This window comes from Anticarsia gemmatalis, chromosome Z (genome assembly GCF_050436995.1).
Source record: "Anticarsia gemmatalis isolate Benzon Research Colony breed Stoneville strain chromosome Z, ilAntGemm2 primary, whole genome shotgun sequence".
NCBI classification, from domain to species: domain Eukaryota; kingdom Metazoa; phylum Arthropoda; class Insecta; order Lepidoptera; family Erebidae; genus Anticarsia; species Anticarsia gemmatalis.
The window spans coordinates 5394277-5408743 of NC_134776.1; the positions used below are offsets into that span (position 1 = coordinate 5394277).

Consider the following 14467-nt stretch of genomic DNA (forward strand, 5'->3'; position numbering starts at 1 on the left):
CTAAAATGATTGTGTAAATAAAGTAGGACTTCAGTTGCGCAATTTTCTAGTTTCGGTAATATCGAGTGACATATCAATTACTTGAAAAATAGTTCTTATGAAACAGGATAAGGGCGCTGGCATTTACTTACTTATAGTTAAAAGTGATAGGAAATTGTCCCTCTCAGTCTTACTAATAAAATGTATTGAGTATCAGTTTTCTGTTTCCGATTTTTATGAATGAGGTTATACAAACTTAAGGTACAAACTATATTATGTACCTACTTAATACTTGCAAACTTCACATAAAATAAATCTTGCTTCCACACATTAACGTTTGTCATACATCCCATAGCAGTATCCCAAATAACAGACAAAAATATAACACACTATTTAATATACGCAACTAAGTAACAATAACAAACATCTTAAATAAATTACCAATAACAAATTACAATTAAATATTATCTAACAATTAAACAAGAGCAAACTATGTAGAAGTATCTAAATAACTAAAACAAGTAGAAATATTTCTAGAACATCATCTTGGAGCGAGGTTTGAAGGTGTCAAAGAAGTCACGATACTGTGGTACGATAACCGGGGTAACGCCTGGTAAACCACAGTTAGTCAAGATCGTTTCAATAGCCTCTTGGTCGAAACCTTTGGTTATACACAGGTCGGTCAAATACTCGTGCCATTCGTCAAAGGTTAACTCAGTTTTTCTGGAAAGTAACAGATTATAATATATTAGTACTACTTTAAATTTTTCTTCCTTCTATTTTTACAAGTTTGTTTCTCAGTATGATATCGATTTTAACTGGAAGACATGCATGATTTTTTGCAGATAAAGTAAAGGGTTCATTAAAAAAATGCTTTGGTCGGGTTTTTAACTATCTTCATGCGAAATTTAATAATCATTTCTAAAGCGATTTGGATATAAAAGTGTGGCGGATAGACAGGCTTTTACATGGTAGATATGGTACTACTTAACATTTAGACAGTCTCTCGCATGGTGGTATAAAAATCTTTTAACTATTCTCTTCAAAACGCCACTATAAAGTTTGAAACCGTTCCTATATTTTTAAAAGTTCAAGATTATATTCTGACCTAGCTGATTGGATATAGTTTCAATATCCCAAAAACGTATACGATACGCATATATATCTCATTTTGTTTTAAAAATTACATTTTTCATAATACAAGGTACCTAATACTTATACTTAAATATCAAACCACTTACGAGTTCTTAAACCAGGCGAGGCCAGTCTCAGTCATTGTAAGCTTCCTGTCTTCCAGTACTTTCGCTTGTCTCATCCAGTAGTCAGACCGCCACAGAGTGATGGTGGTTCCATTTCTCTTGTTGTCGAGGAAACGACTAAATTCACTAAACTGCCCCTCTAGTGTCGCAGCTTCTTCATCCATGGCGGCTTATCTGAGCAAATAAAAAAGAACACTAGAAACTTCAACACACGACTGTCCAACAACAGTAATAAGATTAAAATAAAAAAATCAAAAACAAGCCTTTGTGAAAAAAGCGCGCTCAAAAGGCAAAAGTGTTTTTTACAACGCCTTTTATAAATTCGTTATGTAATGATAAGTTCTACATCATTTTGCAATATATAACGTTTACTCGATAAATCATTTGAAAATACTTAAAAATAGTCTATAAATACGGTTGCCGTAGAAATTGATAATAATATGAGAAATCTATATCGCTCTTTTCTGAAGATTTCAATGAAAGTAGGAGACCTATAAAATTGAATTCTGCAATCCGAGAAATACACGTACATTTTTTAGTTTTAATTTCAATTCCATTCAATACTTTTTCATGTAGTTTTTCAAAACTATTTTAAAATCCTTTGCTAAGCCTTCGTTTGTCACATACACTGGATTATCTTTTCCATACTGCCATAGTTGGAATATTTCGCTTTGATATGAGTCTATCACGTATGCAGGTCCAATATTATTAATTGGTAGAATATGTCAGCTATTTTATGATTTCATTCGATATTGGATTGGAAACGAATTATCTCTGAATATCTCGCTGGCGAGTAATAATTCTGAATTTTATTAATAATTCTGAGTAGCACAGCACTGATTAGGGAACTAAGGTCATATTTCGGAAAACCGGTTCGATTCGAAAAACAACAGCTAGATAAAAACGTGAAATCATTTTTTAATGATCTGAAATGATAACATGGTTTTACAATGGAAAGTAAATATCGATATAAATTACTAGTAACAGTATATTTATAGAATCTGTTGCGATAGATTGCTGCATTTTAATTACGCGCTCAACTTTTAATTAACACTGAATTGCTTTCCCAGATTTACAAATATTATACGTTTATAATGTGTATTATCGATTAATTTAAATACTCGAGTAACTACAATTTTTCTCATTTCTGTCTTACTAACTGGGCAAGGTTCTAATCCCGCACCACTTGGGATAAGGACAAGAAAAAAAAGCAGCGGTTGATTGTTGTTTAGAAACACACAAAGGTTAGGCACGTACTACACAATATTTTGGTATTACCTATATTTACTGTAGAAACCTAATTTTATCGTGATACTCTGGGTAATATGCCTCAAAGTCTGAATAGATTAACGGTTAATTTGAGGACACTTTCATCGATTGTCGTGTTTGTGTCGAAAAATCGAATAATGCCTCGAGCGCCACTGTTTCACCGAACCTTTTGTGTTTAATGTCCGCGCGACTACTCTTGTTGAACTCCAATGTATTGTAGCCCGGAAGGCGAGAGAGAAATCCGTATTCTGACATCTGTTAGTAAATAATTGCTTGAACTAAAAAAAACGCTAATATTGTCTTCAAGGAACTGTTTTATTTACAAATATTTTAGTTACCTAATTATACTTTTTTTCCTATACATCTTACGAAAGATCAGAATTTGTTGCTCAATCAAGCCAAAACTACTGAATGAATTTGGGTGTAATTTACACAATATGTGTAACTAACATCAAAATTCGTTCTTAAATTAATTACCATGCATCTAAAAACTTTACTTAAGTTCTAAAAATTTCGATGTTCGGTAAATATTATATGTCTAAATCGATTCTTGGTTTTTGCATTAATACATACGGGAAAATTTTATACACCATGACAGACATGCATGTTCTCATATAAAAAGAACCATTTAACTCAACTACGGCGAACTCGTCTCAAACTTTGAACATTTATTCTACAAAGCAAAATAAGTGAATTACATCCCCTTTTATGTTTGCACATGCCTTTATTGCTAAACAAGTTTACCTGAATACAGACATTTTGCAAGCAAAGAGCAGTTTACGGGGAAATTTGTAAGGGAAAAGTTACAATCATGGACTTTTGAATGTATCCTCATTATAAAAATAGTTCAGACAGTGCAAAAGGCAAAACGTTGTTAGTCGCGTCCGGCAGTCGCAGTACGAACGACTTTTTGTAAATGTTCTCTGTAACTTTTTTATCTTTGAGATATACTATATCAACTGCCTATCCATAACAAATATATATGTCAAATCATGAAATAATAGAGCTGCACAAACACTAGTTATAGCGTTCGTTTCCATCGATCGTGTAAATGGACGCGATTTTTCAGAATCCTATTCGATGCTAGGCTTGTGCTAATGAAAATCGACGTATTGGATTTAGACGAAACCTGTTGTCCGTCAAATGAAAGTTTTCCTAGTTCAATTTGAATAGCACTCTGTTTTTTTACGTCTGAAAGGTCGGCCGCCTGCTATAGATTTTTTCCAATTTAGGATTTTTCCACCAAGCTTGTTGGTACTCTCCGCACGTGCAGACGTAAAATGATGATTTTAACGCTATAAATAACATGAATTTCAGTGATATAGGATTATTTAGGCAATTTAATTTTTCTACTGTTGGTACAATCAAGTATCGAGAGTTTGGCATTTAAAATATACTTCAAGAAAATTTACGGCGCCCCCTAGAGGCGCTGCTCAAATTTTCATACAATCTTTTTCGATAGCTAGCCTGTTGCTACTGAATAGCAATTACTACCATTTTTTACTTTACTTTATGGGTAAAAATAACCTTATTACCCAAATATTTTTCTGGCAACCCAATTTCTCTTCCAGTATGACACGACTTTGGTCCCTTCGACAGCGAGTTACGGCTAATAGAATTTACCGAATTTAAGTTATATTAGATTAGAAACATGATATAAAATATTTGTGCAGAAATCAGTGATGATATTATACGTTATCTCAGGATACTTGAGTCCCAAGGTAGCCGTTCATAAGTTTCGTTCTTTACAAGGCTTCAGCGCATCAGAGTTGTAAACTCGAGGGAGTGAAGTATGAAGACCTGTCAATGCATCGCTTTATATAGAATTTTCCGACTATTTTTATTTCCTTATCATAGATTTTAAACAGAAACCGCCCACTTGATAGAATTTGATACATTACATACATAATTAATTCATCGTATTATTTTGGTTAGTGATCCACATAATGTGAAAGTAGTTCAATCCTTCGGGAGGCTTCTGATATAACTCAATTTTAGCTGAAAAAACTGAGATGGACTTACTACGTGCCCTCCAAAGCACTAAGACACTCAACTCAAATACCACTACTCGGTTATCCATCTATGGAATGTCCACGGTAAGGCGGGTTAACCCACTGGTTGGTACAACAAGCTACATACGCCTCACTTACATAATGGAAATGCATCAGAGGAAACTATCTATGGGTACAAAAGACCATTCAATCCTGTGATAGTCTGGCCTCGTTGCAGATATTGGGAGATCCAATTCCCTATTCAATCTTAAATTGGCAGTCGAAGCGCCTATTCTCCTAAAGCAATCAAGCACTCACTTGGTAGGCTCTTCAGCTAAAGATGCATACTAATTAATTAGTACTAAAATATGAATAATACTCTTGACTGACTGTATCAGAATATAAGACATGAGACTTCAATATATTATGCTAAAATTCTCGATTACTACTCCCAAGTGTTATTTGGAACGTTTTTAATTACGACAAAAAAGACCGATTTCAGTTTTGAATTTTGCCAGTTGTTTTAATACATTTGCTGTCACTTTATTTTGCAGATAGGTTATCTGACACATAAAAAAAACTGTGAAACTGGTCCTTCAGGTATTACGACTATCAGGATATTAATTATACCTGTTAAAGTAAATGAAACTCAGAAAAATATTTCTATAATAGCAAGTAATCGAATTACTATATCCTACTTTATTTTAAGCATAAACTAGTATGAAAGAGGTGAATATTTATTTACATACATTCATAAAATCATGCTTTTTCCCATTGGGGTAGGCAGACACCAGAGGTTGCCACTTGGTACGATCCTTACAAACTTTCTTGTCATACAGGATCGCCGGTTACGAGTACTACGCACCTGATCATTTTGCAAGACATCATCGATATGATCTATGTATGTCTTTCTAGGGCCCCTCCCGCCGTTATCATTTACGTACGCACAGATTTTTTTTCAGTGAATAATTCCCCCGGTAAAACGATTGAAGTTATTCAAAATGTTTCATAAACAGACTTACCGTAAACTTAATATTAATGCACTGTGTTGTGTACTCCAGAGGTGATTGTTCGTTTGACATTGACATGTAGTATTTGACGACAGCTGAAAGATGAGGTAATAAACTAAACTAGAGTATATAACCTCCATAAAGGTCGCTTGGATTTTTTGGATTTCTGACATATTGAGTATATTGTGTAAACGCGTGTACAAAAATGCTTCGATAACTTTATTTTTGTACTTATGCTTAAATCTTGAGTTTGTAATGAATATCATCAGATTATAAAAAGTGATCACTTAAGTGTTTGATGCTTATTTTCAACACATAATTTATGAGCAGTAATTATTTTTATTGAGAATAAGAAATGTGTATCGTCACAGCAGTTATCTTTCGATACTATATAAGGAATATGAGCATAATTAAAATCGAGTTTATTTAAAACAGTGAATAGGTAGGTACTTTGGTAGACTTATAAATATGAAATAATTCAAATTCTATTAAACGATATACGCGACATGTTGCTTTGACAAAAGTTTATCGTGTGACTAACTACGAAACACGTACTTTTATATAATGACTTTAATTCAAAGCTAGATTGCGGGAATTCTATGTTTTATTTGCGGAAACTTCTGCAACCTGTGTGTATTTCAAATGCCCTGACTGTAAATAACGAGCAAAGGATATCATGTTCACTTTGTGCCGCTTAATTTTTTGATAAAATTTGCACTAAAATGCTCTGAATGCTGAACTTTGTGTCGTTTCCATTCACTTGTTTGAAGCTTTTATGTTTGTATTCAACGTCTCTTTTATCTGTTTATTTATCTCATAGTCCCTCGGATCAAATACTCAAATATTTATTACAATATACGTTAATCATTTCTATATCTTACCCACTGTTATAAATCGTAATCTTGCCGTTGCTATAATACTCGCCTATCGCTAAATATAATATCAATCACCTTTAAAAATAGGTAGGAAATTTAAATTAGAGAGTATCAGCCGAAGCGCCGGAGGCTGCGGGCCCATTCTAAGGTTACATCGCTTCACGAGGGCTACTTCAATCTTTATAAGACGAAAATGCGAACTCAGCAAGCGATCACTTCAATGAAGATTTTTTACCGCGCACCCTTAAAACCGTGTCAAATTACGGAATGGGTGATTATTTATTGTTGAAAATGTAAAATGAATGCTTATGTCTTCGGCTTTATTAAGTCAACGATGTTTTTTAATTATCTTCCTAATGTTACAAATGCGAAGTTTTCGGGTGTTGATGGGTTCTCGTTACTCAACTACACCAAAACTACTGAATGGATTTTAATGAAATTTGTAACACAGATAGTAAATAGCTATTTTAACCAGGAAATATTTCAACTGGGACATAGCCGTGTGCAGAAACTAATTATTTTTACAGAGGAAATAGTGGCGGCTAAAAAATCACTATTGGACAGCCCACTTGTATGTAAAAGTACTGACCCCCGTTAGCAACAAAACATACATCTACAACGCATAAAATTTCCATTCGTCAAACCAAAAATAGCGGCAGTTTTTGTCAAAACAAACATACGTGTGTGTTGATACGTTGTGACTTAGTTAGGCTCGAACATCCGGGAAATTGGCTTGGGGAAATAATAAATTTTTCACCAACTAAAAGGTCAGCGGTAATCTTGTTTGAAACCATCCGATAGTGGAGAGTGTGCAGGTGGAAGCGACCTCTAACGCATCGCATCCATCGATTATTGAGTATAGACTAATTAATTGTAAACTACCCTCACATCGTAACTTGCGAGCATCCTGAAGCGAATATTGTGTTATGTGAAGGTTGAAGGTTACTCGTGGTATCAACGTAAAGAATATGAATCTGATAGGTACTTCTAATAATGAATCAGTAATTAATGAAATTGCAAAATCGGGAATAATTATTAGATTGTGGTTCTGCAAGTATAGATTTGGGAGACACGAGTTAATATTACGTTCCCAGATTTGAAAACGATTTCAGCTGTGTAATAATATCTATACTAATATTATAAAGCTGAAGAGTTTGTTTGTTTGTTTGTTTGTTTGGTCTGATTTGAATAATTCTTTCAGTGTTAGATAGCCCATTTATCGAGGAAGGCTATAGGTTATATATCATCACGCTACGACCAATAAGAGCAGAGTACCAGTAAAAAATGTTTCAAAAACGGGGAAAATTATGACCAATTCTCTCTTATGTGACGCAAGCGAAGTTGCGCGGGTCAGCTAGTCAATAATAAACTGTTTTTGAAGGGTATAATATGTCACGCATAGTAACATGACAATAGTTGATTCCTCTAACACCAAAATGTGTCTAGTTTCCTAGAAAATATGCAAATATTAATATACTAGGGGCCGCCCGCGACTTCGTCCGCGTGGAAACCCTTCCCGTGTAAATCCTGATCCTTCGGGAACTCCGGGGTAAAAAGCCTATGTGTTATTCTTGGCCTTTAGCTACCTATATACCAAATTTCATCCTAATCTGTTGAGATATATGCGTGAAAGAGTAACAAACATCTATACATACATACTCACAAACATTCGCATTTATAATATTAGTAGGATCTGTCTACCTAATTTCATCAAAGATTTTCAATAGTTCTTGTGTGAAGGTAGTTTGAAAGAAACAATCATGAGGAATCACATGTCTGACAGTTGTGTAACACAGCTCTTTAAAGAATGTTGCATTTAAATTAATAAAACCTTTGTATGATACGTTTGTGGGGTTTTCTCTAAAACTACTGAATTATTTCACGATTTTTTTTACTAATACAAAGCTCAATTATTCCTTAACAACAAAATATGCTCTTTTTTATGAAAAATATTCTCAATATCTTTTAATATAACGAAGTCGCACTAAGGCATATCCACCATTAAAACAGTTGCCATGACAACGGAATTTTGTTAATTTAATGTCATTATAATATTGATTATTCGTGACTTCGTTCGTCATCTGAATTTTCCCGGGAAATGCGTCATTTTCCCGGGGTAAAAAGTAGCCTATGTCCTTTCTCGGGTATCAAAATATCTCAATACCAAATTTCATGCAAATTGGTTCAGTAGTTTAGGCGTGATTGAGTAGCAGACAGACAGACAGACAGAGTTACTTTCGCATTTATAATATTAGTATGGATTCTTGATATCGTGTAAAGCGAGACCAAAATCGTATGAATCTTTCTCGGAAATACGAAATGCAATAACCAAAACTTGTGTACACTCAAATTTATACTTGAAAGGTCCTTTGCACAGGAATTCAGTGGAAAGTTACAACTAGAAACTCAAATAAGAGCAATGCGACTGCGACATTCGAGAGTAATATGAAAATGGCGGTACCCCGGGCCTTTAGTAATTTATATGACTATTTGCTCCATCAAAGGTAAATAGCGGTACAGGAACTACTCCAGCGATATTACAAAACTACGTATCGAATATAGACATTTTGTGGTTGCAACTTTACGTCAGTGTGGATAAATTTCGCTTTGCACATTGGCATTTCGAATATGCTTTGATAATATTAGTACCTATTCGGTTTGGTTTGGGAAATATCATGGATTTCGTATTCAACCGTATTACGAGTATTGACTACTACTTCTCTATAGAACCGGTCTGCTGATAATATTTTTTAAGCTTTCGAGTTTATTTTAGTTCACTTTTACTTGTTGTGCTGCCTTTTGAATTAGTGATTATTTTGGTACTAATGAAAATCATCGTCAAGAAAATGTTTAAAGAGTTTCTTTACATTCCTATTCTCACATAATTGTCATAGCAACGTGATAACAATGGGGTAGTTTGTCAACAATCGGTCACCAATAGCGAAGACACGCTTACCAAGTTTATTGATAACACAATGTGACCGAACAAGAGAGCCGCAATACGCATTTTATACATTCATAGTTTTTTATCCATGTAAGTGTATCAGTAAGATCGTGTTGACTAGGAATTAATTATCCAAACAAATTGAATTATCGTTTTCCTAGCGTCATTTTAGAAAAACATTGGGTAATTATTGTTAGTGGTAGAGTGTAGTAAAGGGATTGTGGTCAAAAACTTGCGACCAACATAGGATAGCAAAAAGTTAACAAGTTAACTTGAGTGACTACAAAAATGCAATATTTATTTGGTCACCTATAACGTCTACTTGGACTGTGTTCCCAGATAGTAGGTACATTTTAGCATTGATCATCTTATAGTGGTTAAGCGTATATATTTTTAAATGATTTTGTAGTGACTGGACTTTATAAGTTAAGTTCCAAAATTCCACGCCACAGGATTGGAAGTTCATCCTATTGTTGAATTGTTTCACAAAGGATTTTGCGCGAAAATATATTCGCTATTTCAATATCCCGCCCAGCATAGTACTTAGTTGACCGGCGGTGTTCCGTGTTGACACGTTGCTCCTAAAACAAAAGCCGAATATTGACTACAACAGAACATCGATCCAGCAAATAATACCAACGCCACCATATGGCAATATACAAACATTTCACTGAAAATTCAATAGTCAAAACTACCTCTATTGTCGCTAAAAATACATTTGAAAATATTTGAGGTTTTAGGCTCTTCAATTCGTTCTACGTAAACCCACAATAAGTCCAATGTCCATGTATAGTTTTAATAAAATGAACTAAAAGTGGTTATGAAAACATTTCGGCCATTGTTATGTGATTTTGTTGGTTTCCTGCATGCGCAAAGTTTATTATGTAAATAAATCCGAACAAATAACAACAAAAAATGTTATGGGACCGAAACATGCAGATTTATATTAAAATTTGAGTTCAAATTGAGTTTTGACTGAATTGAGAAACGAAAATAAATTCACGAATGAAACTGCAGAAACATTTTGTTCGGAATTCACATTGTTTTACATTTTGAATTTTAGTGCATTACTAAAAGCGTATTTCGTTTTTGTCGTGAGCAACACTTACCAAGATTTGATTCTTAGCGTTAGCACAACAGATTTAACTGGCAGCGTCGAACCCAACTGGCTTAAGAGGAGTTTAGTACTTTGCGTATTTTCCGAGTTTCCGACCTAATACATTACTGGAATTAACATCTATTACCTCAAGGAGAGACATTTTAATTCTATTTTGCTCCATTCAAAGATTCCTCTACAAATATATAGATTGCAGCGCGAAAATTCACCTGTAATTTTACAATGTCGAGTTGCGCCTATTACGCTTGCAGGGCATGTGAAATGATGGTTGATTTAGTCAAATTAGAGGTATTCAGTTTCGGAACGCTATTTGGGAAACATGAGCCCCTTTGACAACTTTTCAATTGTTAGTTTTGTATTTACGTTGTCATCAGCTTTAGCTTGTTAAAAGAGTTGTTTCAGTTGTTTGTCGGAATTCCGTACGTAAGTGTAGTAGGTTGATAAGTGAGATGCATAATGCATATTTATAACCATCGACTTTTAAATTTTTTGAGTTTAGTTTGTTATGATATTTACGTTAGTCTCAAAAATGCTTGGTGTGCTAAATAAATGATGATGCCAGACAGAATTGTCTATAGTGTGCCTAGTCTTCTAAACTAACTTTTAACAATACAAAACGGGGATTACTGTCTTGACTTACTCAATGAATAAAATCTTTGCGGACACGTATATATGAATATCATTTCAAATCAGATTGTAAGCACCCATTTTTTTACTATAGAAATCAGGCATTAAACAGAAGCCTTTGCACCGCAATACATTTTAATAGTAAACTGCAGCCACCGATCAATAAACGATCTCGTTAAACCAGTTATATGGATAGATAGCCTCTCAACGGAGCTGAACGTTGTCATGTCCCTGAAAAAATAAATACAAAAGCTGATTGCATTTTATAATATCATTAGCTTCGACCGCCTACACTGTTCGATGAAAGATTGTCTGTAATATTTTCTTGAATAAAAAAACTATTTTTAATAAAGTTCCTTTGTTGCTTTTTTATATTTTTAACGATAGATATAGGAATTTAACGTAATAAGGGATCGTTGTGGTTTGAAAGAAGACGTCGCGACAAGGTTGAGAAAGGGATGCTCAGATAGTTTGGTCTTGTAGAGAGAATTAATTAACTTATGAGTTCGTAGGGATCATAGCAAGTGAAGGTTACAAGGGGAATAAATATAAGAATATATTTTTTCAGTAGTAGCTCGAAGTTTGATAACTTGCCCGGTAAATGAACATAGGCTCGCTCCCTATTACGAGGAAATAACATTGTTAACGGCGAAACGTGGGTTAATCAAATTATGTTTGTATGTCGACATCAATTTGAAGTGTCTATAACAGAAATTATATGTTTCAATATTTTTGTATTCTAATTTATTTCTCTTCAGCCACATAAAGCCATGAACGATGAACAAGTGACTATAGAGGATCAGTTCATTGCTTTCGCAAAATTGTTTGATGATTCTCGAACTGGATCGACTATTACTTTGTACAATTCCGACTTCTGGCTTCGTCAAGCAAAGATTTTAGACGACATGAACGTAACTATGACCGACACTGGAACCCTATTTACAGACTGCAGGTATTTTGTAAATATCTTAAATTGTAATAACTTAAAATAATTAACTTATTCTCTTAGTATTTTTTTTTTGGAGTTAAAAATACAACAAATTTATAAAAATCTTCATTGATATATAAATATAATTTTTAAATATCTTGTTGGACTATTGTAACATTTCCAGTTATGGAATATATGTACCTTACACGTCATACATAATATTTAGGGATCGTACTGTTTTATACTAATATTGAAAACATATTGACTTAAAATACTGTGCACTATGCAATCAACTCTAGTAGCCACAACAAATTAATCCATTGACGTGAATCCTACATTAACAAAATGTTTAAATCTGAACACCTATTACCTTTTCAAATTAAATATCTTTCAGCAAAACTGAATTTAGTTTCGAAGAGTGGCGTGTAATCATATCGGAACTGTGTTCGTTAAAGCAATTGGACGAAGACGCTGTGATGGCCAGTTTGTTGAACTGCGGCCTACCAGACCCACAGCGAGTTGAAGTACCAGCCTTCAGGAATTATTTTACCACGTATCAACCTAAATCTAAATATGGCAATTGAAATTTTGAGCATTAAGATTTTAACAAACTATTTTTAGAAACATGTACCTTACCTTTTTGTTGAGTATTTTTTTTGTGTAAACATGTTTAAGCAACAGATTTTGTAGTGAATATTTTTGCACAGTTTCATTTTTCTAATTTTCATATTGAATTATGACATATTTTGATGACGATTGGTTTTAAATATACTTTTTTAATATTGGTTTTGTAGTATGTGTTTAATTTTATACTTTAATATTAAAAATACGAATATTTAGCATGATGTGTTTTCTATAAAACAGACGGCATATCTAGTACAACCATACAATTGGTTAATAGTACAATTAGGTGTTACCACAATGAGTTGTGTTGCGACCCCAGTACACTGACAATGGCATAATGAATGGTATGACGTAGATTTATGGTATAAATATCAATAGCTTTTTCGTAATATTTTTACTCTGTACTTAGATTTAATTTAATATTTAATATAATTATATTAAAATGCAAGCATCATTTTAAATTAAACCTATTATTGAAATATTTTTTCAGCAAACTCGACTTTCATCAACAAAATATAGATAAAATGTGTATGAAGGAAAATAAATATAGAAATAAATGTAAATTAAATAAAAAATCATGCCTAATTTATAACGCCCGGCTATTTAGTGACATAATATAGCGAATTCTGGTGTACCTAATTATCATAATATGGTAATCTACTATTATAAATACGATAGATAAATCAATCGTGTCAGAACTACCGAATGGTATATGCCGCAAATTGATACACACATACTTTATAACCTGGAATATGATATAGAATACTTTTAGTCCAGGATATACATTCACGCGCTCGAAGTCACGAGCAGGTACTGCCAAATGGGTCATGATGGACCAATTTATAATTAATTAATTGCGGTTATTTATATATTATATTTGCGATCGTTGAATCTACGATCATTGTATATATTTGTATAAATATTTAATACACCCTTGCTCATACTAATATAAGTACCAGTTAAATGATACTTTAGTCGGTATATTTCATGAACATTTATTAAACTCGTCGCCTACGGTCATTTGCGACAATTACACTGTAAAACGCCTCGGGTTACTTGTCGCTTCAAAGGACGACGTGTAATAACTAATGCACTAGTATGGGACTTATATCTGTTTATATGTAGCTATACTAGCTAGAGATAAGTTATGAAAATTACTCGGTATTACTTTACGAGTAGGGGTATTTAGAGTAGGGGGCTTTAAAAAAATAATGTTTAGTTTTGTGACTAAGTAATTTAGGAGATAAAATATATTGATAATATCCGTAAATCCATATGGAGTATATATTTTTTATTATATAGTAAAAAGATAGAGAAGATTCTGTTTTTTACGTAGAAAAAGACTTACAATCATACAATAACAAAGTAAGTTAATTAAAGTTTCACGAGCATAACACAGTTTAAAACATAAAATTAAACTGTAAAAGAAAGACAATAACAACAGCAAAAATCTTTTATTCAATTAATATTTAAATACGACAGTTCCGTATCCGTCATTTGTATTCGAATACTTTATTTTAAAACATTATTTTAGTTCCGTTGCACAGTCGAGTAATGAAATTTTTAAATGCATACGTTCACATTTACGAAGTGTATTTCCGTATGAATTGCAGTGATAAATTTGCCTTATAAAGTGGGAGCGGGATCACGAGGCTCCTGTTTGTGCATTGAATAACTAATGATGAACTGACATATCAATTCATGGAACTTTTATCTGATTATACGGAGCTGTACAGAGCTCAAACTGTGGGGAAGCTAAGTCAATTTGCGCCGTGCAGGCTGCCGGGTTTATAATGAGCCCGGTATATTTATACGAGATGTTGAATTTTAGGAAAGTTTCAGTT

At 33.4% G+C, this 14467-nt stretch overlaps 2 protein-coding genes across 2 annotated transcripts; one reads left to right on the forward strand and one right to left on the reverse strand.

Moving 5' to 3' along the window:
- Positions 1–391: 391 nt before the first annotated feature.
- LOC142986756 (tubulin polymerization-promoting protein homolog) lies at positions 392–5575 on the reverse strand. The gene is made up of 3 exons (XM_076135386.1): positions 5521–5575; positions 1221–1412; positions 392–702 (listed from the first exon to the last, which is right to left on the reverse strand). Exons 2-3 carry the CDS (start codon positions 1400–1402, stop codon positions 513–515), a joined length of 372 nt encoding a protein of 123 aa, XP_075991501.1. The 5' UTR covers positions 1403–1412; positions 5521–5575; the 3' UTR covers positions 392–512.
- A 6136-nt stretch (positions 5576–11711) lies between these two features.
- Positions 11712–12583, forward strand: LOC142986657 (tubulin polymerization-promoting protein homolog). The gene is made up of 2 exons (XM_076135211.1): positions 11712–12023; positions 12394–12583. Exons 1-2 carry the CDS (start codon positions 11842–11844, stop codon positions 12581–12583), a joined length of 372 nt encoding a protein of 123 aa, XP_075991326.1. The 5' UTR covers positions 11712–11841.
- Positions 12584–14467: the final 1884 nt, after the last annotated feature.

What these genes read in the sequence shown, in the direction of transcription:
- LOC142986756 (XM_076135386.1), bottom strand. Translation starts at nt 1,402, where the DNA reads ATGGATGAAGAAGCTGCGACACTAGAGGGGCAGTTTAGTGAATTTAGT. An exon ending in CTCGCCTGGTTTAAGAACTC is followed by an intron (nt 703 to 1,220) that starts GTAAGTGGTTTG and finishes GTTACTTTCCAG; the next exon opens with AAAAACTGAGTTAACCTTTG.
- LOC142986657 (XM_076135211.1), top strand. Translation starts at nt 11,842, where the DNA reads ATGAACGATGAACAAGTGACTATAGAGGATCAGTTCATTGCTTTCGCA. An exon ending in ACCCTATTTACAGACTGCAG is followed by an intron (nt 12,024 to 12,393) that starts GTATTTTGTAAA and finishes AATATCTTTCAG; the next exon opens with CAAAACTGAATTTAGTTTCG.